At 48.6% G+C, this 24,510-nt stretch overlaps 1 protein-coding gene across 1 annotated transcript; it reads left to right on the forward strand.

The window, feature by feature from the left end:
• The first annotated feature begins 373 nt into the window (after positions 1 to 373).
• Positions 374 to 22,677, forward strand: ERO1A (endoplasmic reticulum oxidoreductase 1 alpha). Its single transcript, XM_072866201.1, has 16 exons — positions 374 to 746; positions 7,755 to 7,874; positions 9,484 to 9,567; positions 11,562 to 11,600; positions 12,083 to 12,159; positions 12,251 to 12,324; positions 12,805 to 12,925; positions 13,674 to 13,711; positions 14,947 to 14,958; positions 16,128 to 16,154; positions 16,325 to 16,417; positions 18,342 to 18,588; positions 19,337 to 19,406; positions 19,772 to 19,858; positions 20,435 to 20,568; positions 22,240 to 22,677. The coding sequence occupies exons 1-16, from the start codon at positions 636 to 638 to the stop codon at positions 22,298 to 22,300; spliced, it is 1,395 nt and encodes a 464-aa protein (XP_072722302.1). The 5' UTR covers positions 374 to 635; the 3' UTR covers positions 22,301 to 22,677.
• Positions 22,678 to 24,510: the final 1,833 nt, after the last annotated feature.

Here is a 24,510-nt window from a genome sequence, read left to right on the forward strand (position 1 = left end):
CGGGACAAAAGGCCCGTGGGTCTGTGAGGACACGGGGCTGAGCGAAGGCTGCGGGCCATTCCCTGTGTGTGCCCCCGCTCCACACACCCTCGCCCTCCTGCTCGGAGGGTGGGCAGGTACCCCATTACCAGCACGTCCCCCGGAGCAGGGCCAGCTGCCACCCCTCGCTCCGTGCGGGCCGGGGAGCACCCAGAGCACTGCCGGGAGAAGACCGGCCCGGGCCACATCTCTCCTTCGGGACGCCGGGCTGTTTTCTGCGCTGGTACAGGAGGCAGAACTGCAGTGCCGGGCCGCTGGAGAGGGCCACCTTTGGGTGGCCACATCAGGGCCGCCTTTGCGGACGTGGGTCCCCCACCGCGGGCTGGCTCTCGCCCGTCTCCCGGCAGGGCCACCCCATCCCGGTACGAGTGAGTCACCGCGGCCGAGAAGTTGGGCAACTTTCCCGGGCCACCTCCCCGCTGCCCGGCGAGGACCCGGACGCCCTTCCGCAGCGGGCAGCCCCGCGGGCCGGGCCGGGCCGGGCCAGGCTGCGTGCGGCGCGGCGCGTAGCCGCCGGCGGCCGCGCCCCCGGCGAGGGGCGGTGCGCGGCGCGGCGCGGCTGCTTTAGCCGGCGGCGGCGGTGCTGGCGCGGCGAGATGGCGGCGGACAGTGGGCTGCTGCTGCGGGCGCTGGGGCTCGCCGTTCTCCTACTACCGGTGGTGCCCCGCGGGCCGCCCGGCGCGGCGGAGCGACGCTGCTTCTGCCAGGTGGGCTCTGCCGGGGGGACGGGACGGGACAGGGCAGGGCGGGCGGTGGCGGCGGCACTCTCTGCGTGGGACTGGGGCTCCTGCCCTCGGGGCGGGCACGGGGGGTGCGGACCCTCCCGTGAGCATCGCTGGGTGCAGGTGCCTCAGTGCCTCGGCTCCTCTCCGAGCATCGGAAAGCCTAGAGGAAAGGACTCGGAGGGTGACTTCTGCCCGCTGAGCAGCCCCGTGCCCTCTTCCTTGCCTTCTTAACTGTATTCTCTCCCTGCCCCTTGCAGGAAAGGTGAGCGTGTCAGCTAGGGGAGCAGTTCTTCCCTAACCACCTAGGTGCCTCTCGTCGGATGTTTCAGGGATGTGTGTTACTATAATGTCTGGGAGCTGCCTCATCCCCTCCCCTGCAGGTCTGCCTTGCTGTTCCTCCCGACTCTGCTCTCCAGAAGGGAGCGTGGCTGCAGCAGGTGTGCCTGCTATCCTACCCTGCCATGCCCAGGGGTGAGCTGGGCTGCCCCACTCGTTCCAGCTCTTCCAGGGTTAATTCCCCTTGCTGATATGCCAGGTGTATTACCGTGTGGAACTCGGTGCACTCCGTGTGGAACTTCTGTTGATGTACAGCAATGAGAGAACTGAGTATAGTCGACCAAGAGATCAGACCACATAGCTGGGTCTGGGGAATGGTGGCTATGCAGATTCCTTTTGACTTAGCTTTGCGCAAGCACACTTGCAAGATCAAGGAATGAAGATGGTAGAACGTATTTAGTGCTTTATTTTTGTTGCCTTTTAAAAAAAGGAAGCTATTGTAGAGCTCCCTCTTGCTGTATTAAAAATCCAGTGCTTAATTGTGAGTCAGAAATTGAAGGTGGAGAAAGAAAACAAGTGCAATTGTGCCCTTGGCTTTGGCTTTGCCTTCTGGGTGGCTCTTGACAGTTTCCTGTGGAAATGGTAAATACAAGCTAGGCTGATAAAGAACTGAAAATCACCCATTGTGATTCTCTATCTCTATAGGGTTTTTGCTTGTACGCTTCCTGTTCAACAGTGAAATTTGTCTCCTAAGGATCAAGGTCTGAGTCAGGAGTGTGGTATGGGATAAGAAGCCCTGACCACTAAAGGAACTGGCATTCTGGCATAGTAATGGCTTGCAGGCTTTTTTCCTTGGGTAGGCGGAACTGGCATTGTACTTTGTACACTCTTGGTTTGTTGCAACGTGCTTCTTGTTTATGGAGTAGCGTATGCTTTGGTTTAGTTTTCAGTAAAAGTGTTCAGGTTCAAGATTTTTCCAGACTTTATTGCCTTTGGGAAAGCCCTGTGTTACGTAGGGCAGTGTTTCTTAGCCTTACTAACCACTTAACCTTTTAAAAACACACACGAGGGCTGCCTCATCTTTTTGTAAAAAATAGTCTGCTGATCATCTTGTGCAGAATTGGTCTGGTGGTTTTTATTTACCACCAAATAAAATATAGGGCAAGCCTTAAATGGTGTGTTTTACCCTCCTTTGTTTATATACTTGAAGGCCTGGGTATAGCTTTTGGTTTCTTCCTGTGAACCATCTCTTGCTGTCTCATGGGCTTGTCAGATGAAGAAACCCTGACGTAGGGAGCTTTGACTTGTCCATCAGCCCATGTTGGGTCAGTTGACAAGGGCCGCTCTTGAGAGCGCTTGCTGTAGCAGTATTTCAAACACTGACTTAAGCAGGCCATAATTCTGGAATGGGAGTTGTGCTCTTGTCTGTACTACTGAGAGCAATGCCTCACCTGCTTTTTTTGACTGTTATTTTAGCTTTTCATTTACTTAGAGAGGTTGCTAACCAGTCCTGAAACTTTTATTAGATACATCCATCTGTTACTAAAAACACTTAAGTTTCACGTACTGTTTCTGCTTCCCAATCTGTCTCATTAGCGCTGAATAACATTTCGATATTGGAGTTCCCTCGAACTTTACAGGCAGCTCGTCCCCCACCCAGCTGATCCTGTTTGCATTAATGCTGTAGTCAGCCATGAATCAATTCTCTGTGTTCCTTGTAATTATTGCTTGTTTGCTGTTTACAGACTGATGTAGCTGCATTAAACTGATGTGCTGCAGGTGTTTGGCAGACTGGGATTTTGGCTAGGTTTCTGGTCTGGCAGAGGGCTGGTTTCCTGCGGGGGCATTTCTGTGGTCAGTATGCTGTCATTAGGGGTGAGTCCAGGCACTGAGAGTTACTTCATTGTTACCTCAACAGACTTTCAAGCCACTCTTGTGTTCTTGTTGAATTGGTGTTCACCCAACAGCCTTCGGGGCAGGAATTCATACCTAGCACAGTTCCTGATCTCTGTGGGGTGGCTCAGGAGGTAGCTTCCAAGTGCAGAGCAGCTGCAGATCCTTCTTGGTTAGCACATCCTTGGAGGTGCCATCAGACAGCACTTCAGCCTCTGTGGTTTAACCCCATCCTGAGGCTCTCCATGTGAGCTTTGCTTCTGTGTGAGCTCTGAAAGCCCCAGTCCTTGTTTTCTGGGCAAAAGATAGGGGGGAAAGCAGCTGGGCTGGCATATACTGCTTCCAGGGCAGATGGTGGGCACGACTGTCCTCACCTGGCTGCCAGCTACTTGCTCCAAGTGCGCTGGCAAGGGTGAAGGGGAGACCTAGCTGGACTGAGTGCCACAGGCAGGCAGAGCCACAAATCACTTGTGCAGGGCAACTGCAAGGAAGCTTCTGCTGGGGCGGCAGGGAAAGCATTGGCTTGCCATGAGCCTAGGACTGCTGTGGCTTGTCTACAAGAGCAGGCAGCTGCCAGTGAAGTTGGTACAGGCTAAAAGCAACTCCTCTGCCACTGTAGTATTCCCTTCCCTGTGCCCTATTGTAGCTGCAAGTGGGAGATGCAGAGAAGAGTTTGCCTTCTTTCCTGCCCAGCTGTGCAGTAGATGGTGGTGTATGAGTCTGGGACAGAGCCCGTAGCAAGAGAAGAAAGCCCTAAATCCACTGCCCAGGGAGCGTTTCTGTGACACTGGGGGAAGCAGAAGGAGGTGGGGGGAGATAGACCAGCAGCGGAGGGCAGAGCAGACTGACGGGAGCCTGGGATGGAGGTAAAGGAAGTTGAAGCCAAGGCCAAACCCAAGGATTATGCGGAGTCCACGTGTGGTGGTGTTTCAACGCGTGTTACGTGCACGAGGCGGGTACATCAGTGTTAAGGGATTGAGAGCGGCTATTGTGGAGGACCAGCCGAACGCCTTCTTCAGTGCTTGCTCAGCAGCTGGAGCCACTTGTGTCGCGTCTGTTCCGTCGGCTCCGTTGCATCTCTTCCCACTGGGCCAACCCAGCCCTGCCCATCGGTCTCATGCCAGGCTCTCACACCCCTGCTGGGTGGAGCACAGCCCATCGCTGCCGCTCAGCGGTTCACAGATGCCAGCAAGCACATAGCACGTGTTTGGGACTGGATCAATTTATGTTTCATCTTAAACAACTGTTCTAATTACTACAGGCTGAAGATGTAGATAAATATTTTGGGGAGGTGGGAGGAAAGTGTTTTAAGGCACCACCCATTGCAGGGCATGTTTGACACATGCTGTAGCTCAACTGCTCTGACAGCAGGAATTGAAGTCCAAAACAAGTGAGTCTCTGGCTGCATACAGGGCTGAAAGAAACAGGCTCTGGGGTGGCAGGTGGTCACGGAGCAAGAGGGAACTTCTGGGACGAAGACCATGCCCTGCTAAGTGGTCTGATAATGCCCGCTTCCCTGTGTCTTAAAGCAAGTCCGTGCTGTTTGGTGGTAGCATCACTGGGGCTTTCATCTTGGTCTCTGAGGAGACTTGGCTCTTGATGCTGTCTTCTGTGCTCCTTTGGTTGTGAACTGTAGTAGGTTGGGCACATACAGGTGGCGTCACCAGGCCTGGCTGAGCTTTTTTTTTCTCAGCGGCCCGGTGGCTTAGGAGGCAGAGCAGGAAGGTAAGCAGGCCAGTGATACCTTATTAGCCATGTGCAGGCTAAGGAAATTGCCCATTTCTGCACAGTCTGACTGAAATCCTTGGAGGAAGAAGGAGTTTTCCCTCTGACTTGAGCAGAGCTCAAGTTTTCCCCAGTGCTTCCCCTTTGCCTGTGCTGCTCTCACAGACGTGTTCTTGGTGGCATTGCGGCTGATCTCCCCACCGCTGTTTTTCTAAACCAAACAGCGGATATTTGGAGATCTCCAAAGCATGACCCTCATCTACTCCTGAGTATTGTGGGAGCATCTGCAGTGCTTCACCCTGGATTGTTTTCAGGATGATGTTTTGCCAGGTTGGTTCTGGCTTGAATTGGTCACTAGACATGGCGAAGACAGGCCTGGTGCGAGTGGTGCGTGCCGTTTCAGTTGAGGGCTGGCTGGGTGCTCCGATGTTACCTCTTACAGGGATGTCATTCCTTGGAGTGATACGTTTGTCTAGCGTGGGTACAGAGAGCAGCTGAAGATTATCCACAAATCTTTTTGTAGGCCACTTTTAGACCGAATCTATAAGCTGCCTGCCTCAAAGGATGCCAGGTTTCCAAGAAATAAGAAATGTGGTTGGTTGGTTTTTTGTTGTGGTTTGTTGTTGGTGGTGTTTTTTTTTTTTTTAATTTTGAAACAGCTTTAAATTGTGTAACTGGATTAGCAAATCGCTGCTGTTTTTTACAGGGGTGATTCAGGCTAGTGGAAAGCTTAATTGCTATGCTGTTAATCTTCATTACCATGCAAAATGCATGAGACATTATGGTACCTGTGTGAGGATGAGGCGGTGGGCTTCAGTGTGAACCCAAGAAACAGAAGTGAGCCTCCAAATAAGGTGTCTTAACAAAAACTATTTGCTCAAGTGGAGGGGGCATTCTGACACTCTCTAATGGATTTCCCTTCACTCCCCCTTAGATCAGTGTGGCTGAGTCCAAAATATCAAAGCCCTTTTGAAAAAAGCTGTTTCCAAAATTCTAATTCCTGCTATGCAGCAGTCTGGATCTAGAGCCTGGATTCCTTCCCCCTCTGTCCAGGGTGGCAGGAGGAAGCTTGCACTTGCCTTGAAGGTGCTCTATGCGTAATCCAGGCTATTCTTCTCCCCCCTTCCCCGTTTTGTGTGACTATGTGCTCTGAGGGCAAGTGCTCCATTTCTGCCTTCCTTCTCGGAAGGAGGGCAGGAACCTTAATTTCCACTGTAGTAATTATAATGGTTTTATTTAAGTTGATGCGTAGGTCTTACTGAACTATCTGAATAATTCAGATAATGGCTCTCCAGAAATGCGTCAAGGCAGTTGGCTCATGTTTCTCACGTGGCTCTTTCTTTTCTCTCTGTATATACTAATATATTTTGCCCTTATTGTGAAGGTTGGAGTAGCACCTTTGCTTTGGAATCAGGGAGGTTTTTCCTTGAGGCCTGCAGATTTTTACTCCCTTTCCTGGTTCTGACTGCCAAGATGCCTATGACTTGGGTCATCTGCTGCCTTTCCTGCAAGAGGGGCGATACCTGCTTCTGTTCGCTGTCCCACAGTGTTCAGCAACCCTTAGGCTGGTTGAGTGCTTTAGAAGTAACAAAAGGGGAAGCCCCTTAAATACAGTCCAGCACCTTCTTAGGTCTTGTGCATCCCCCATCTACCTGTTTGTCCTGGCCTCCCCTGGGGAGCTTTTATGCCACCACTGGGCAGTGTGCTCTGTCACACTTCACAGCAGCTGCCCATGCCGGTGTTTCCAGGCTTCTTCTGCTTGTCTCTGCTTCGAGCTTTCTTGTGTGCAGAGAGAAAGCAGAGATTGGACATGACCCCCTAGAACAATAGTGTGGGGTACGTCATTTCTGTGCTGGCTGCTACCAGGATTTTGTAGGCTTTCTGAGACAGAAGTGGCAAGAGGGTTTCTTACCACAAACTGTGGCAAACATCCCATTCTTTGCTTCATAAATCAACAATATTGATTTAAAACAACTGTCTGGTCTGAAAATCCTGAATTTATCTGATATTGGGGAATGGCACCTTGCCATGTGTTGTATTGCTACATCAACATCCAGGAAAAATCCCTGGCGTGCTGTTGAGAGTGAATGAGTAGTAATACTTCATTTTGGCCAGGGTGATTTCCCCAAGTACTCATCGGAGGTGTGGGGGAAGCAAAACTACTTCTGCGTTGTGCAGCAACTTTGTCATCCAGACAGTAAACTACGTGTCAGAAAGGCGTAGCTGAATTTGTGCTACCTTTTTTTTTTTCCTTTTCTTTTATTTTTTCTTCAGGGCTTGCACACAGCTTGTTGAGTTGTTCAGGATGATGCAAGAAGTATTGGCTTTCTCCATCAGATTTAGAACAAATGTTTTCTTGCCAAATGGCTCTCTGAGGCGAGGAGAGACTGTTGCAGTTGCTGTGGTTCTGATTAAATCAAACAAATGGCTGCAGCGCAGTTGGTTAACAACAAGGACTTTCTTTGAGTGCTGTAATCTTCGGTGGCCTTATTGTTGCCTGACTGGTCCCTTATGCAAATGCCAGCTCTCACCTGTATGCCATCCTGCCAGGAGTGGCATACTGAGAAGGCTAGTCTCAAACGGGAGCCTGAGCTGGCAGTGTGTATGGCTCACAGCTGTTACAGCAGCCGATATCCTGTGTCGTGCTGGATTTGGCCCTGACGGAAGTATCTGTGATCCGTACAACTGCGTTTGATGTGTGGACAAGGGCTGTGTGTTTTCTGTACATGTATGATGCAATCTAGTCGAATGTGTCTGTCATATCTGCTTTTTAGAGATGGAAGTGTCTGTCTGATGCCTATTACTTGGACATCAGTGAATTCTAATATATCAATATGTGTTAGAGGAAAAGTGTTCCCAAATAAAACTGCCTGTCCCCAAGCAACAAGTACAGGACACATCCTAAAGGATGCATCAGAAGTTCTCTGCCAATTCAGCACAGTCTGGTTTAATGTTGTTTAATTCTGGTTAAACTTAACTAGTTGACTCACTGGTAAAAGGAAAGAAAATTGTGAATTGTTTTATTATCTGCAGTATTAAAAAGTACTGGCCAAATTGTTCATATTGGTTGTTTGGGATTTTTTTTTTATCCGGCAGGTTACTGGTCATTTAGATGACTGCACCTGTGATGTAGAAACCATTGATGCCTTCAACAACTACAAGCTTTTTCCTAGACTGAACGAACTTCTGGAAAGTGACTATTTTAGATACTACAAGGTAATTTTCTCATACAAGAATTGTATTTATTTTGTGTGCTGCTGCTTTTTTTTTAATCTTCCTTGAAGTTATCACTGATCTTCTTAAAATCAGATACCTGCATTTTAATCCTGATCTTTTAAGAATGCAGTCAGTAAGTGGGACTCCTCTGTTATCAGGAGAATCTTAATGTGGTACAACGTGCTTAGAAGATGCACGATTTTAAAGATTTTTCTTATGCATTTTTCCCTCTTAAGAACTTAAGCAGTAGACCCACGAAATGACTTCTTCTGTTGAGCTGTGGCTCAAAAATGTTGATGACCAGAGATCCACGTGGCATAATGAGAGTATTCATAGTGTCACCCCATTGGCATGGAAAGCCTGGTTTAGTTACCAGACATTCAGGTGAATTGATGTTACTGTTACTGCCAGACCATTGTCATTAGATGGATTCTGCTCCCATTCAGTGCGATTGCATGTATTTGACTAAATGTGAGGTTTGTTTGAGCATGTTTGGGTTATGGGGCAGTATTTTCTCTGCTGCATACAGATACTGAACAGTGACTGTTGCCTGATTGTTTCCACAGACAAAACGAGTATTTACTCTTCTGTAAGAACAGTTTAAAAAGTTCCCAACTTCACAGCACTGCAAACTAGAACAGGCCTATATATAAAATTGCTGGGGTAGAGCTGTTTTTCCCTGCTCCCCCTCTCTACCAAACCCACAAAATCTTGTTAAATGTTAATTGTTTTGGAAGAATGGTACTTGGTACCAACTCACAGAAGAGAAAGACTAGGACTTCTTAAAGAAGCTTCCTTTCCCCTGCCAGTGTTGGGATTTGTAACAGAAATACTAAGATTGGTCTGAATGAAGCAGGAATGGGAATGGCTGTGTGTGAAAGCACCAGAAGAAACGGCAAAGCAAGGATTAAAAGAATAACCTGTACTGATAACAAGGACATAAGTGATAGCAATCAATCTGGTAAACACCAAGGAATTATTTGTTCCCGTCAAGCCCAGAAGGCTTGCACACCAACAAGTCCAGAACACAGATGACTTGACAGCAGAAGACCTGCGCTCTGGCCACAGGAGGATGGCAGCCAGGCTCCAGCACATCCTCTTCCTGCTCCTCTGACAGGGAGGCAGGCTGTAGTCCCGAGATGCCCAAAACAAGAAAACAAAATCAATGGGGAGCAAACTTCCCCTAAGATTCACGGAGAATGACATGAGCAATATTCCAAGGCCAAAGATTGCCCCATAGTAACTGTTGGCTCCTAAAGGATACAAACCACCTGGCCAAAACCCAGTTTGTCATTGCTTAACAGGAGCCTCAGGATGAGATTAGGAATCGGTGGCCTTTGTGACTTGTCTTCTGTGTTACCACAAACAGTCCTGGCCAGGCTGCATGGGCACACACACCTCCTATGAGACACAAGTGAATGAGTGTCATCAACTTTAAGATAAATAACGCCGTCTGTTTCCACTCTCACTGCACTCAACCTCGCACTAAGTTTTGTTATTCTGAAGTCTTGCGCTGAGGCGCTGAAGATGTGTGTTGTTAAACTGTGGTGTGGAAGGTTGGCTTGTTTGCACGGAGGAAATGTGTAATAGGATAATATGTTATTTGTAGGTAAACCTAAAGAAACCTTGTCCTTTTTGGAATGACAACAGTCACTGTGGAATAAGAGACTGTGCCGTAAAGCCCTGCCCATCTGTAAGTACCAAATCCATTCTTTTACCTCTATTCTATATTTGGCTTTTGCAGACCAAGAGGAAGAAGCAGACAAATGACTTACTCTTCTCGTTATTGTAGCTATAGCAAAACTGTGGCTCTGATCGAGCTTTCTTAGGTGCAGTAGTACTGGTATGCATAAGAAAGGCCAAAATGCTAAATTCTGAAAGTTTAAAGAAAGGCTAGGCTTTTAATAGCTGACCCTTTGTGAATGGCCAAAAACTTGTCCTGGTGCCTCTTTTATTTTGGTATTCATGAGATGGGTTTTGGGCAAATCCACCGTTGTTACAAGAAGTGCCTCTTGTGTTAATTGCTAGGATGTTCACCCTGTTGGCCCATGAGCTACACTGATTTGCAGTTTTGGCTGACAGATTTGACTAGGCCCTTTCCAGCCCTCTCTCTTTGCATGAAATGGCTCTTTCTGAATCCTCTGTTTCTCAGTACAAAAGCAAACACTCTTGTCCCTGTATCCCGGACAGAATGGTTTTGTTAGCTGAGCTAAAAGAAGACATCTTGACTGCAGGTGTCTGCCTGAAAAGAAGGGGCTGAGAAAGTGAGTGAATCAGAACTTGGTTGCTGGGTTGACAGAGGTGGCGACAATGCCACCCAGCCTGGCTTTGTGGGTTGGCAGCCAGCACAGACCATCCTACGCTCTCATTCCTGGGTCTCTAGAGCAGTCAGTGGCTATGTTAAAGGTGCGCAGGGGTATGCCATGCTGATAGGGCGATGGGTGCTCTCGTTGAAAGAGGACTCCTGATGCTACTTGCATGCATTTTTCCAACTCGCTGGTTTATTTTCATGTATGATTTAAAGTATGCTGCAGTGAAGCAGGTGTCTGTTCCCCTTACCTGCTAACTCTGTGGTAACCTGATGTAGTGTAGCTGTTGGCTGAAAAAATACCTAAGCTTATATGACACACTGAAAGAATCTGGTACAGGTGTGTGTGTGGGCATCAATTTTTATATGAATTCTCAGGTATGTTACATTCATTTGTCTTCTCAGCAACTGCCCTACCCCTCAAACGAGTGTCCTTTGCTTCTCCTTTTGAAGTCCTCTGGTCTTCAAAAAGCACCTACTATAAACCCAAAATAGAATGATGATTTTTTTTTTTCTCAAAATAACCCTGAATTTTGTTTAAATACTTTTTTTCCTTAAAAAGGATGGTTTTGGTAATGATGATGACCAGTGTGACAGAGTAATGTTACAATTACACTAGTACTAGCTAGAAGTTGTTCTTATTTTAAGAACTGACTGTGTCAGTGCTGGTTTTTTGTGGTGGGCTTTTTTTTTTTATTTGGGTCCATTTCATTCTGAAAGCAACAAAAATAACTCTAATTGCTTAATTTTTCTATTCCTATGCTGTTTGCCATCATAGTACTTGCTCCTGCAGTGTAGAAGTGGTTTTACTACCTTCCTACTGATGGAGGAAATGGAAGTTGAAGAGAATTTAGGGCCTGATTGTCTTGTATGTACTGCTCAGGCTGTGTAGGGCTGGCAAGCCTGGCATTATGTGATGGAGTGGTAAAAGGGAAGTTTTTGAATGACGCATATGAGGGGCTGGGAGTTGCAATATCTAAGGAGACGCCTGGGCTCCCGCCAGGAGCGCTGGCATCACCGGGAGACAGGATGCCAGACATCAGCTGACCAGAGGCAACTTCAGCTCCTCTGAAGTTTATATTGGCTTCCCCAACCTTGTGCTTGGGTAAGCAAAACATAACCTGACATAGCAGCCGTGGAACGCTGCTCGACCTTTGGAGAAGAGGAGTCTTGCGAAAAATCAAAATAAAACACCAGGAATATTGCTTAACCTTAGTCTGTGGAGGAGCCAGAAATTGGATGTGTTGAAAGCTAAGCTGAATGCTTTGATTACCTTCTAACTTCTAGAAACTGTGTTAACCTTCCTAATCTTTCTCAAAGATTAGGCTGAAAGGCCTCATCAGCCCCACATGTAGCACATGCTCAATTTTGTCTTTCAGGACGAAGTCCCCGATGGAATCAGATCTGGAAGTTACAAGGTAGGTGTGCCTGTGTGCGCAAAATGTTGCAGCTTATAGGACCAGTTGTGTGTCACTGCAGCTGATAAAAGCTGCCTTAATCAGATGGGCAGTATTTGTCGGGATGTGCTTCGTGGCTAAATTTTTACCCTCTTCAAGTGTTTGGCGTGCTATAGAGCCTTTGAGGTGGCTGTCCTGGAGTCAGGTATTCCCCTCCACCGATGCAGAGCAGTTTAGGAGACTTCTCCAAGAGCAGGTATCGTCAGGCACAAAACGCTCCTATGGCAGTGCCAGAGGCTGCTCTGAGTCCCTGCAACAATCATCACAATTGCATAAGAAGCCTCTGAATATCTACAGACATCCTGTGGAAATACAGGGTGGGATGAATCATAAAAGTGTTTCTGATGCTTAAACTGATTAGTGCATTAAAGGCAGAATTTTAACAGCAGAAAAACCACTTTTTAAATCCCCCTCTCTCTCCACCCCTTTGCTTTTCAACCCAGTATTCGGAAGAAGCCAATAACCTTGCTGAAGAATGTGAAGAAGCCAAGAGACTTGGAGCTGTTGATGGCTCTTTGAGGTTTGACTTCTTTTTCCACAATCCGTACTTGTCTTGAAGAGAACTTAGTATCCGTGTTCTTTCTGATAGTCTTTTTTCACTTTCTTTGCAGCAAGGAAGCCCAGCAGGCAGTGCTCCAGTGGACACGGCACGATGACTCTTCAGACAGCTTCTGCGAAGCTGATGGTATAGGGACCTGTTTGATCTGACAAGTCTTGTAATGGGATTTTAAGCACCTCTGCAGAACTTCCAGGCCAATGTGTAATATTTCAGCAAGCCTGGAACGTATATAGCATTTCTTCTCTTTTCCATCCCCCCGCCCTCAGTATTTTGAAAATAACATGGTGCAAATATTTCTGACAAAGCTTCATTGCTGGTCAGGGTCTTGCTGTGTTTAGGAAGTTAGCAGTTTGGATGGAGCATGCTCAGAGTTTGCTTTGCCATCAGTGGCCTTGCGCTCCAATAGCTCTGAAGGCCAGAGAGCTTTGCCCCGCTGCAATGGGTTGATGCATAGCAAATATTATGCACCTGCCTCTCTGGAGAGGGATGAGCTGGTCTCTCTGCTGGCAAGACTGTTCAGTATGCAAAGGGGTGGCTAGACCAGCCTTGGAAGATGTCATTTTCCTTCAGAAGTTTTTGTCACTGACCTAGCACTCTGCTTTGCAGACATCTATTCTCCTGACGCGGAGTACGTGGATTTACTCCTGAATCCCGAACGCTACACTGGCTACAAAGGACCGGATGCCTGGAAAATTTGGAACAGTATTTATGAAGAAAACTGCTTCAAGTAGGTGCTTTGGGAGACAGGTTCCACAAGCCTGCAGGCACTGATTTTTGCAGAGGGGCTGCATGTGCTTTAACTGCTCCATTAATCCCCATCCTCCTATCTTTGCAGCAGTGTTTGTGCAGTGCGGGCTGTCAGAGGAGGGGACGGCCATGTGGCTGTCCCGTGAGCCCCCCTTGGCTGTTCTTTGGACCACAGCTTGCCCTGGTGTAGGCTCCCGGCGCAAGCACTGCAGTGTGGCGAGACAGCAGCCTGGCAGGGTGTGCACGTCTCTTGTGTGACGTGGTCCTGGGCACACAGTCCTGTCCTCCCTGGCCATTGCAGGGAGCTCTCTCCCCAGTCTGTGTGCCGGTTTGAACTCTGCTGTGGGTACCTCTGGGGCTGAGGCACAGTACTGGTGGGCGCTGGTCTGTAGTCCTGCCTGCTCTGATCTCCCTAGTGATTTCCTCCCCATTCGTACTAGTGTATCATGTTGCACCAAGGCCATGGGATAATGTCCACTAGCACCTAGACACTCAAGTTTTCCTAGCTGTTCTTTCTTTCTAAAGAAAGGAGGGGAAAAAAAAGCCACATTTTGCTCTACCCCTTTCCTGTCTGAGCAAAGCTAAAGCACAGAAGGGGTTCTTAGATCTCCTTAGGCTATTTGACTGCAGAGAAGTGACTACTTCTGCTGCGCTGTGTTTCTGCACAGCAAGGAGACAGTCGCTTATTTACATATCTTATTTAAATGAATTTTTTTTTTTACGCTTAGGCCTCAGAATGTAAAAAGACCTTTGGCATCTGGTAGAGGTGAGTCATTTATTTATCTCACTAAGTGGTTTAGTAGCATGCTGATCCTAGCTCCAGGAACAGTCAATGCTCTCTGAGCTACTTTTACTGAATGAGAAATATGTTGTAGCTCTTGATGAAGTGTAGAATTTTATGGCTAACGCAAGGGCACCTGGAAGTGTGCTTTTCTAGCACCCACCATGGAGAAAGGAAGTCTGATCCTCCACGCCTGGAAGAAGCGTGAGCTTTGGAGGGACTGGCAGGACTGAACCCTGAGCTCCTCCTGGGTCCCTGGTTTCTGTACTCGGCAATGCCAAACCATCTGTGACGGACTGAAATAAGAACCTGGCTGGGATCCTCTGTGGAAACCATCCAGTAAGAGAAACTCTGCCCTAGAGGCTAAGGCTAGACAGTGTAAATGAGAGTAGGGAAGGGGTTTGGAAACATAAGAGTTTCTTGCCCCAGGCTGCTAAGAGACCCCATGTCTCCAGATGCCCCATCCTGCCCTGACATCTAGAACGTCATCAGCCTCACTCCCTGTTTGTCTGACCTGAACACAGTTCCAGCAGTACCCTCTGGGGTGATCTCTTGATTTTCCCTAAACCGTGTAGGTGCTTTCCCCCCTTCCCTTGACCCTTGTGCAAAGGAGTGGCACTTCAGGAGCAGCACTGGTGAAGGAAATGTACCATGTCCTTTAAAATATCAGTGCTTCCCTTGACCACCTCTGTTTAGGACAAGATCTGAATGAAATAACGCAGGTACGTTGAGGGGAGAGGAAAGGACTGCTGTTTTGCAGATAAGGAAGCAGGAAGACATGAAAATAGAGGATCTGACCTGATACCTGCGAGAGTTATTGCAAACGACTAATAAACGGCAGGAAACAGGGATGGGGTCCTTGAGTATCCTGTCAGAGGTAATACAGGAGATCCCTGGCAGAGGTAGACACCTGTGTCCCCTGTTTGCTGGTCTCTGCTTCAGCTATGTGGTGATTTTACTTCCTTTGCAAATATTGATCCCTCCTGCATTGGTCAGGTTATTCAGTAGCATTGCTCATCTGGTGTGTTCACTGCTGCAGTTTGAGGTGACATTTTCTGTGTTCAGAACACTTCTAAACCTCCTTGGAGAGGCTTGCTCTCTTGTCAGAGCAGATTAACAGAGCAATCTTAATGCTTGTGCTTTGCAGTTTAATTTTGGTCATGTGTAATTTTTATCTTCTCTTTTCTCTCCCTGCACCACTCATGCTTTTTTTTCATCAGGAGACGATGGAGGTGAGTGGCACTCTGTTTGTTTTTACTGATAACAGAAACAAATGTGGCATCTTTATCATGCTGTCATGAGCTCTCCCATTCCATAATGCACCTGGTTAGCAAAATTATTATTATTCTCATTATTCAGGCAAAATCAGAAGTTGTCTTGAAATTCTGTGTTCGGGACCCTGTGGAGAGATCCCCCTGAGCTCCCTGTCCCTGAGACCAGCCCATCCTTGTGCAGAACCTTAAAAAGCACCAGCAGTTTTTTAAGAGTACAAGTCCCATTTGAAGGTAGTCACTCAAGTGTCGTAAGCCTTCAGGAACAGGACTTGCGTTGTGCTTTTTTTCAGCGCTTGTTATTGCTGAGAAAGCAGCTCTCAGGCTGGAGCTTTGACAAGACTCATAGTCCCAGCAGCCTCTGACAGCTGGTAGGAGCTGGGTGCCCAGCTGCCTTAGGCCCTGCAGGGCTCGCATCTGCGAAGGGCTGTGCCCTGGAGCTGTGTGCCCCCTGCGGCACTGAGCCTGTGTATACAGCATGGCTTTGTCTCCAAATTATCTCCAAATCCGTGTTTATGTCCTCCAGATCACTTTCAAGCATGTAGTAGGGGGTAGTGTGAAACACTGGCTTGTGTGATTGTACATGCTTGGTTGCCCTGTTTTATTTTATTTTATCTTTAATAAAAATACCTGTCTCCCCATCCTGGCCAGAAGAGAAAAGTGATCCGTGGTCCTTATTTCCCCTTACGCTGTGCCGTTCTGTAGCATTTCTGCCCCCTCAGCCTGTGCTGAGATGGGTGGGAAAGACCATGTGCTATGTTTAGCTGGTGCCACACTGTGTTATAAAAGCATCGGTCAGAAGGGTGAGGAGGAAAACTATTTTCATGCTCTTCTGATGCTCCTTTCCCTGCTTCCGCAAACTGCAGCGGGCAGAGGTCCTGAAACTGCCTCAAACCGCCTCAGAGGTGGTTTCAGGGCATCAGGCTTGGGCAGTACCCTCCCCTCTGTGGCTGTTGCTCTCCTGTGCCGCAGAGAGGAGGGTACTGCCCTGCCTCATTTGTGTATCAACCTGTTGTGCTCTGAAAGGTGTGGCCAAAGAAGTGGCCTAAAACATGACACAGTGTGTTAAAGCCCTCCTGCTGCTGTAGGGCGTCTCAAACTGATGTGCTTGTTTTCCTTTTTTTTTCCAGGGCATACGTTTTACAAGTGGCTGAAAGGTAATCCTTTTTCTAAACTCGGTTGCTCCTCCTGGGATGAATGCAAAATGGCGAGGGAGTGGGTGGGAGTTACTGGCCACGCTCAGGTGGGATTAGATTTCTGTCTGACAGCCAGGAGAGGAAAATACAACGTATGCTTTCAGTATCTTAAAGTGCCCATTTCTTTTCAGGTGTCTGTGTAGAGAAACGAGCTTTCTACAGACTCATTTCTGGTCTCCATGCAAGCATCAACATCCATTTGAGCGCCAGGTACCTTTTACAAGGTAAATGCTACTTTCTGCCTTAGCTCTCCTGCGTCAGTCCTAAATGGATGCTTCTCTGGTTCTGCTAAATGCTAGCTGGAGCCCGTTCCAGCAGGGTTCAGACCTACTTCTGTGCTCTTCTCTTCCCTCCCTCAGCACACAGGTTGTGTAACAGAATCAGGAATGCAGTTACCATGTGCCTTCAGGTCTGAAAATGGCTGGACTGTGCTATGTACCAAGACTTCCAGCACGTATTCCTTCTATTCTTCCTCCAAGGTTATTTTGGAGTGGGTTTCTAACTGCGTATCGAGGCTGGCCCTTTCTAGCCTGTCTTTATGACGGTCAGTTTAGCAATAATCTCACCTAGACTGTGAAATGCTTGGCTGGGCTTTCCCAAGAGCCTTGATCCGTTTCCATATGCCATTTCCATTTCCTTTGCATGCCTTTGTCCATAAGTAGCTATCTGAAGAATCTAAATTTCAACCCTGGGGTTGAAAGTCTAGGGTGATGGGAAAACATGATTTGTGTCTCTCACGTGGCCAAGGGCTGTGGCACGCTGCTCATGCAGCGTGGGGTGCAGGTTCTGACTGACTTCCTGAAGGATTTAGTCATGGCAGTTTAGAGCAGTACCTGTGGACCAAGCCTACCACCTTTATTCTGCTAAAGCTTACAAAAATCAAGTACAGATTTAGAGATAGCTGTTGGAATTTGGATAAGTAATTTAGATTTAACTAAGTAATTATACTTAAGTCTCTGCAGCCCACATAGGCCTCGCCTTGATGTGAGTTAGACTATGTTAGAGCTGGGAGGTAGAATAACAAGAGAAACATCAAAGGCAAGCGACAAGTTGGGACTGCGGAGAGGATTAGGAAAATAAGGTTGGCTACAGGCAGCCAAGTATGTGTCTGTGCTTGGCTTGTGTAGAAAGGGATAGCTTCTCTTGGTGAAAGGCTACAGAAGATGATCTCTGCTCTGAGGAGGTGTTCCTTGCCTCAGCTTGGGTCCACGCAGGGATTCCCATCTGCCCGTGCTGTCATCACTTTGTAGAGAGCCTGCTTCAGCTTGGAGTTGGGAAGGAGTCCTTTCCTCTTGGGCTGGTTATCCATTGGTGATTTAGAAGATAAAATTTCTCCCTTTTTTTTTTTTTAAATACATCAGCTTGATACGACTGTGTTGTATCTTCCACTACATACTTTATCTAATCTTAAGTACATGATAGGATGAGCAAACAGAAATATTTGTGAAACCTGTGGGCTTGATGATGGAAAAGAGGCCAGTCTCCTCTGAGCCTTGGCTGCTTTTGCTCTCTTGCATTTCCACAATAGAAGGAATTCTCTTAAGATCTCCCTGTTCATTAGGGAGTCTCCCAACCTCTGGCCCCGACGCTGCTTCCCAGTGCAATGTGATCAGGAGGCCTGCACAGTCTGCCTCTGCAGACGCTCAGACCAAAGCAGAGACCTCTTCTGAGTTCTGCAGTAAGTCGGGGGCTTTTGTGGGCAGGAGTGAAGGCACGAAGAGACCTTCACAGCCTGTCTGATGCTTCCGTCCAGCCCTCTTCACTTGCAGACAAATGTTGAGCTATCACCAGCTTACATGGAACTGCTCTCAGAAAGAATCAGCTCACCTGATGAGAAACTCTTCAACTGATTTAACTCTGTTTAAAATGGGCAGCCTCCATTTTTAGCTTTTGCTTGTAAGCCTGGGTCATGTTTTAAACCAACTGACAAAGGTCTGCAGGAGTTCTGCATTTGTTGGGGTTTGAGTTTGGTTAAAAGCATGCCTCTCTTGACCCTGGAACAATTTGTGCCTAGTGAAAAGGCTGTGACTACTGTAAAGCTTGGATCTCCCTGGTTGGAGTTACATTTCACCATTTAGCTTGGGCTGGTGGGAGGAGTTGAACCAGAACTATACCCATCCGCCTCCCGTCTTGTTTTTTTGCTCTCAGATACGTGGTCAGAGAAGAAATGGGGCCCCAACGTTACAGAGTTCCAGCAGAGATTTGATGAAGTCATCACCAGAGGGGAAGGTCCCAGAAGACTCAAGAACCTGTATTTTCTCTACCTGATAGAGCTGCGGGCCCTATCCAAAGTGCTGCCGTTCTTTGAGCGCCCAGGTTTCCAGCTGTACACGGGGAATAAAAGTCACGATGCGGAAATGAAAAACCTATTGCTGGAAATTCTCCATCTGGCCAAGTAATTACATTCGGTACCTGGGGAGAATGGCTCTTTGAACCCTGGCATCTCTTAACCTTTCGCTTAAAGCGCCTAGAAAGGCAGGTTCTGGGTTTGTTCTTGTAGTGGGATAGTGTGATTTGTGCAGTAGGGTAATATTGCTGCGAGTACATTGGTATCTGTATTCAAATTGCAAAAGAGGGTAATTAAGCCCGCAGTTTACTAGTCTAGGCTGCCTTTTTGATTTATCAGAGTTTAATTTAATAACCGCCTATGTGTCAGCCCTGAAATTGGCTACCTGTTTGACTCATCTGTGGAATACCAGTCCTGGCTTTGTGTTTTTGACTAGAAAAAAATTTGAAATATGTTGGTAACAGAGGTTTGGGCTGTTGGACAGAGTTTGGAGTAAGAGGAATGGAAGATACCGGAACCAGAGGGAAATGCATGTCTCCTAATGCAATCAATGTTTGAATTTATCTTGTCACACTCCTGTGCCTTCAGTGCTTACGTCTGGTAGAAAACAGACTACAATTGCTTAGAAACCATAGAGCAATTGCTGAAAATGTCTCCAAGGTGAGATGCAAGCTAAAATGGAAAGCCTCCAAGAGATTTAAGAAACAAGCAGCTTGACTTAAAAGACATTTAGAGATGTCCAGTGTCTAACACCTATCAATTTCATTCGCGCACCTAACCAGACACTTCTGTGGATCTGGACTTCAGCTGTACAAACAAGCTGTGGAGAGATAAAACTCTTTTCCTTCTATTTCAGGTCTTTCCCACTGCATTTTGATGAAAACTCATTCTTTGCTGGGAATAAAAAGGAAGCTGCTAAACTAAAGGTAATTGGCCAGCCCTTCCCTTTGGGGCACTTGCTGTCTAAAGGGTATTTTCAGATGTGTGGCTGGGATAATGCTAGATCTGAAAGGGACCCCAGTACGCTCAAGGTACCGGATCAGATATTTCCAATTCATTTTGCTTTCTGAATGGTTTGGATACTCGTGGGTAACTGCAGACGGGAGGGTGTGCCTTCAGGAGAGTGGGGAACTGCTGCTGAGGACCCCGCTTGAGGAAGCATTTCCCTAACTCAGTCCCACTGAATTTAGCCTGAAGTCCAGAATTAATACATTCTTGGATTTGGATTAATACACAGAAGAAATCCTAATTAGTGCATAACTATGATCAACTTGAATGTCTTTTCCCCTAGGAGGAATTTAGGCTACACTTTAAGAATATTTCCAAGATAATGGACTGTGTTGGCTGCTTCAAATGTCGCCTGTGGGGGAAGTTGCAGGTAAGCTTTGTCAGCAGCTGGGGACGTGTCTGGAAGCACCTCATCTGATGGGACTCGTGCGCGCAGATGCGGTTCTTACATACCAGTCAGCTCCTAGACACAGATCAGGGCTGCTCGAGCCATTATTGAGCCCAGTCGGGAGGGAGCAGTGTGCTGATTCCAGCTTGCTGGGCCTGGCAGCAGCTGCCTGTTGCCTTTGCAGTTGAAAACTGGGTTAACCTGCTACAGCTGCTCCCCGAGAGAGGGGAGAGGGTGCAGAGCCTGTGGCAAGCGAGGCAGAGGGTGCTATAAAACTGTGGGTTCGGCGAGATCTGCGCTGAATTTTACACGTGGTCAAATGTAGACAGAAAGCCTCTGTTGGGTCGCTCTGCTGTCACAGTAACGCTAAATAGAGCAGGCATCCCAGCTCCGTTCTGCTGCCTTCTCTGAGCTGGGTTAAGTGAAATCCAGGTCTTGCTCTGCTCAGATGATGGCAACAGGAATCCTTGCAAAGATGAAGGAGGGAGTAGAGTTAAACTTGCGAGTCAGGCCCTGGATGTCTCCCTGCTATCAAATGCTCTTGTTTGTCACGCACAGACGCAGGGCTTGGGTACAGCGCTGAAGATCCTCTTCTCTGAAAACCTGATAGAAGAGATACCTGAAAGCGGCCCTTCCTATGGATTCCAGCTGACAAGACAAGAAATCGTTGCCTTATTTAATGCTTTTGGAAGGTTAGTTTGAGACTTTTTCCTCTCCTTTTACCTAAGCTGCTGTGTTACGTCCCATTTAAGCTTAAACAGTCAGTTCTCATCAGCAATATTGGTGTTAACTCCTGCTCTGATCGTACTGTCTCATACAGAAGCTCTCCAGTATCCGATGATGTTAATATGGAGTGCTACAGTTGGAACAATTTAAAACAACTTCTTTACACTCTACATTTCTGTAAGGAATTCAAGGAAGCATTTGTTTTAAGAGACAAAGAATTTGGTGATTTTTAAGACACTGTGTGACACTGTCCTTGGAGCACATTGTCCCCAGACCAGGGTGGCTGTTCTTGTTCTGTGCTCACTTTAGAGCTTTCCTTCAGGCTTCTTGCTTCCACCAATTCCTTCCCAGATCTGTTTGCAGTGGTTGCATTTAGCAGGAATCCATCAGTCCAGCCCTTGCGGAGAGCTGGATGAGGAGTTCTTGGCAGTGAAGGAGGGTAACGAGGCCTTGAGGAGCAAGAGGAGACTGCCAGACACTCGGGTTATACAGTACCGCTTAGTGGTGTTGACAGACCTGGAGTTTCTGGCAAACAGGTTTTTCAAAGGATTCTTTGGGTGACATTGCTGCCGATGCTAAAGCTCAGGGGTCCTGTCCTGCTGTGTCTCACTTCGAACCTACTGATTGTACCTTCTGCAGCGTGAACGGCCAGCAATGGGCAGACCCTCATGCGCATCCATCACATTTGGAAAACCCAAAAGTACTCTTCCCCAGGGCCGTTTGTGGTGGTCCCCTCCTGAGCACGGCCGCTGGGTTCCTTTAGGCCGGGGGAGCTGGGCTTCCTTCTGCCTTTCTAGTGCCGTGTCGACACAGCCTTTGGAAGCAGCATGCAGGAGACTCACAGACCCTCTGAATGTCCGTTTGCAGAGGAAGTCGAGGGCTGGCAGGCAAAGAGCCGCCTTCTTTCTTCCCCTTCCCCCTCTGCTGCCCAGCTCCAACTTCACCCTGGCAGTCCTCTGCTGCGTGAAAAGACTGGGGCCAGGCTGCTCTTTCTCAGACTCCAACCTCCTGTCCCACCTATCTGGATTAGAAGAGCCTTTTAAAACAGACCTCTGTCTCTTGCTTTTTGTTCCAAAGCCATTTGGGTTATTCAGAACCTCCTTAAAACAGAGGTTTGGCGTGGCTGGGAAGGGCAGAGCTCTCCTCTACGGAAGAGGTGCTCATGGGCTGGATCCTCCGAGGCCCATCTGGCATCTTCCCTCGTGCTGGTGCTCCAGGGGCAAAATGCGTTCAGCAAGAAAATGAGGTAGGCGATTCAAAAACAAACAAACAAAAAAACCACCAAAACCCTTCAGAATAAACAAGCTGATATTGCGAGGAGACTCTGCAACCTGCCTGCACAGCTGGTAATATTATGGTCTGTTTCTTGACCTCTAGTTAATGGGTTTGTCTGATCACTGCTGAGCTCTCGGTAACATCCTGTTCCACTGTGTGTCTCAGTGTTTGCTTTAAAAAGAGTCTCTGAAATTAGTGAAGGGCCTGGTTGGAACCAGAACCTAATTTAGCTGAAATTCTAAATTCTCTCTTCAAGAGCTGCTCGAAGCTTTACTTGATAGCGGTCCCTTCCTCTTGAATTTTAAATAAGGCTTGACGCATATGTTGCTCTAATGTTTCCCTTTTGCTTTCCTTGCACACAGGATTTCAACAAGCGTTCGAGAACTGGAAAACTTCAGGAACATCTTACAAAATATGCGGTGAATTCATTGAAAAAAGAGAGACTTAAAGGTTTTACTGTTCGGCTCTTCTGGGTTCTCTAAAAATGGGCAAACACCATCATTCCATCGCACTCCCAACCACTACACGGTGAAGACCGCTTGCTGGACCTCCTGTTCCCAGCTGATTGTCTGTAACCTGCTGATGACATATTGTGTACAAGGAAAAAAAAACAAACCTTTTTTTTTATTTGTATAAAAGTGGGGACTGTATGTTAAGTTTATTTTATATATTGGAAGATCATTCTGAACAACTTCGTTAAATATTGCTGTACTATGTTGATGGATTCGACCTGTCTCTTTGCCTTCAGAAGCTGGAGGTAGGGCAAGAACTGTGACACTGAATAAATTTGGGGAAAATTCCTTGTCCGCTCCATGATTCCCACCAGCCTGTCACTTAAGTGTCTGTACACTCACCTTCTACTGCCAAAACAGGACTGCAAGGGATTGTACAAGCCCCCTGTGCTTCAGAACTGCTGCCCTACAAATGTGCCTTCCTCTTCCTGGTGACACTTCCTCAGGGCAAGGGGCTGTTCCTGATGGTCTCTGCTGTTGTAGGCTTCAGTCATTGCTTCCTTGTTGAAGGCAAGGGGAGATGAACCAAGCGGCAGCACGCTGGAAGAACCCTGCTACTCGCCGTTTGGCCAACCTTCTGCCTCCGTCTTGGCTGGAACCCTGTGGGAGCAGCAGCGCTGGTCCCCTGCTGCCTGGTGAGGAGTAAAAGCATGCTTGAAAACGTGGCTCTGCGTCTTGGTCTCTTGTGGGAGGGAGAAGGTGGGTACACCATGAGGCTGAGGCTGCTGCAGGGCGAGCACAGCCCTCTTCTACCTGCTCTGCTGTTGGGAACCAGAGGTGTGGCAGAAAACAGGGCTGCAAAGCCGCTCTGCTTGCAGCCAGCGCCTGGAGGTACCCCCCCTCCTCATTTTGGGCAAGGGGAGCCAGCGTTCTGCTGTACCTCTGTACCCCACCCGACTGTCCGTGGGGCAGCAGGCGCTGCCAGGGCCCGAGTTACAGCCTCTCTCCTGCAGCAGGTGCTGGGACCCATTGGCCTTCCCGCCCCATTAAAGCGGGTTTGTCCTCTCTTGGGATCTGCTCGTCTCACGCTGGTAGCCGGGCAGGGCTAAAAAGGGAAAGGATGTACCCGCTCCAGGGCTGCTGCTCCTCGGCGGCGGCGCGGAGTCGCTCGGTGGCTGAAGCCAAGTTGAATTTTGCCGCTCCAAGGACAAAGCAGCTGGGGAAGTAGGACAGAGAGCTGCTGCGGCAGAGCAGAGGTCAGCCACAGCCACTCGTCTGTCTCAGCAAAGTAAGGGGCGAGCCACCCCGTCCTGCTGCCAGCCGGGTCCGGCAGGGCTAGCGCCAGCCCCGATTACACCATCCGCCTTCACAACAGGGGCAAAGGACAGGCTCGCGCGTGGGCAGCGCTGCCAGAGAACAGACAGACACCCCTGTGCAGCGAGGGTGCAGCGAGGGGGTGCGGCGGCCCCAGCAGCCACCCTGCTTTTCACCCCGAGCCCCCCAGCACGCGCTCTGGGGGCAGGTGCTGCTGCGCAGGAAGATGCAGCGTGTGCTCCAGCTAAGCTGCTGCGATCTGCGGTGAGCTCAAGGCCACGCAGATAAACCCGTGCAAGGAAATAAGGGAAGCACCGAGTTACTGAGCTGGGGTTTTCAGCTCCGTGCTGCACTGGAAGGATGGCAGGGCCTGAGAAAGGGACAAAGCACAGCCCCCACCCTGAAGTGTCTCCCCACCTGCCCTGCGAGCTGTGGGTGTGGAAGCAGAAGGCAGTGAGATGCAGAGGACACGGTCTGAGCATGTTGTACCTCATGAGCTGGGGACAAGGAGAAGCTCTGCATCCCTCCGGGCCGCAGCCAGCCCCGAAAAACATCAGAGGATAAAGCACACTGTGAGGGCAGGGGGAAGGAATGCTGCTCTGCCCTCCCCAGCCCCAGAAAACCACAGCTGCAGAGGACCCCTCACAAAAACCCCCTCTGGGTGCTCTGCACCCAACCAGATTTAACCCCAGGGAGGGACTCCCGGGGATGCTGCAGGCACACTGGAGCGAAGCGCAGCGTGCTGCTCCCTGGCAGCCACGGGCTGGCCAAGACCGAGCTGCACCTGGTCAGGCTCAGCCCTGGGAGCCTGTCAAAAAGCAGCTTTACCAGGGTACCAGCCACAGCTCTGCCTCTCTCGGCACAGCC

Source organism: Ciconia boyciana, chromosome 6, assembly GCF_034638445.1.
Source record: "Ciconia boyciana chromosome 6, ASM3463844v1, whole genome shotgun sequence".
Classification (NCBI taxonomy): Eukaryota; Metazoa; Chordata; class Aves; order Ciconiiformes; family Ciconiidae; genus Ciconia; species Ciconia boyciana.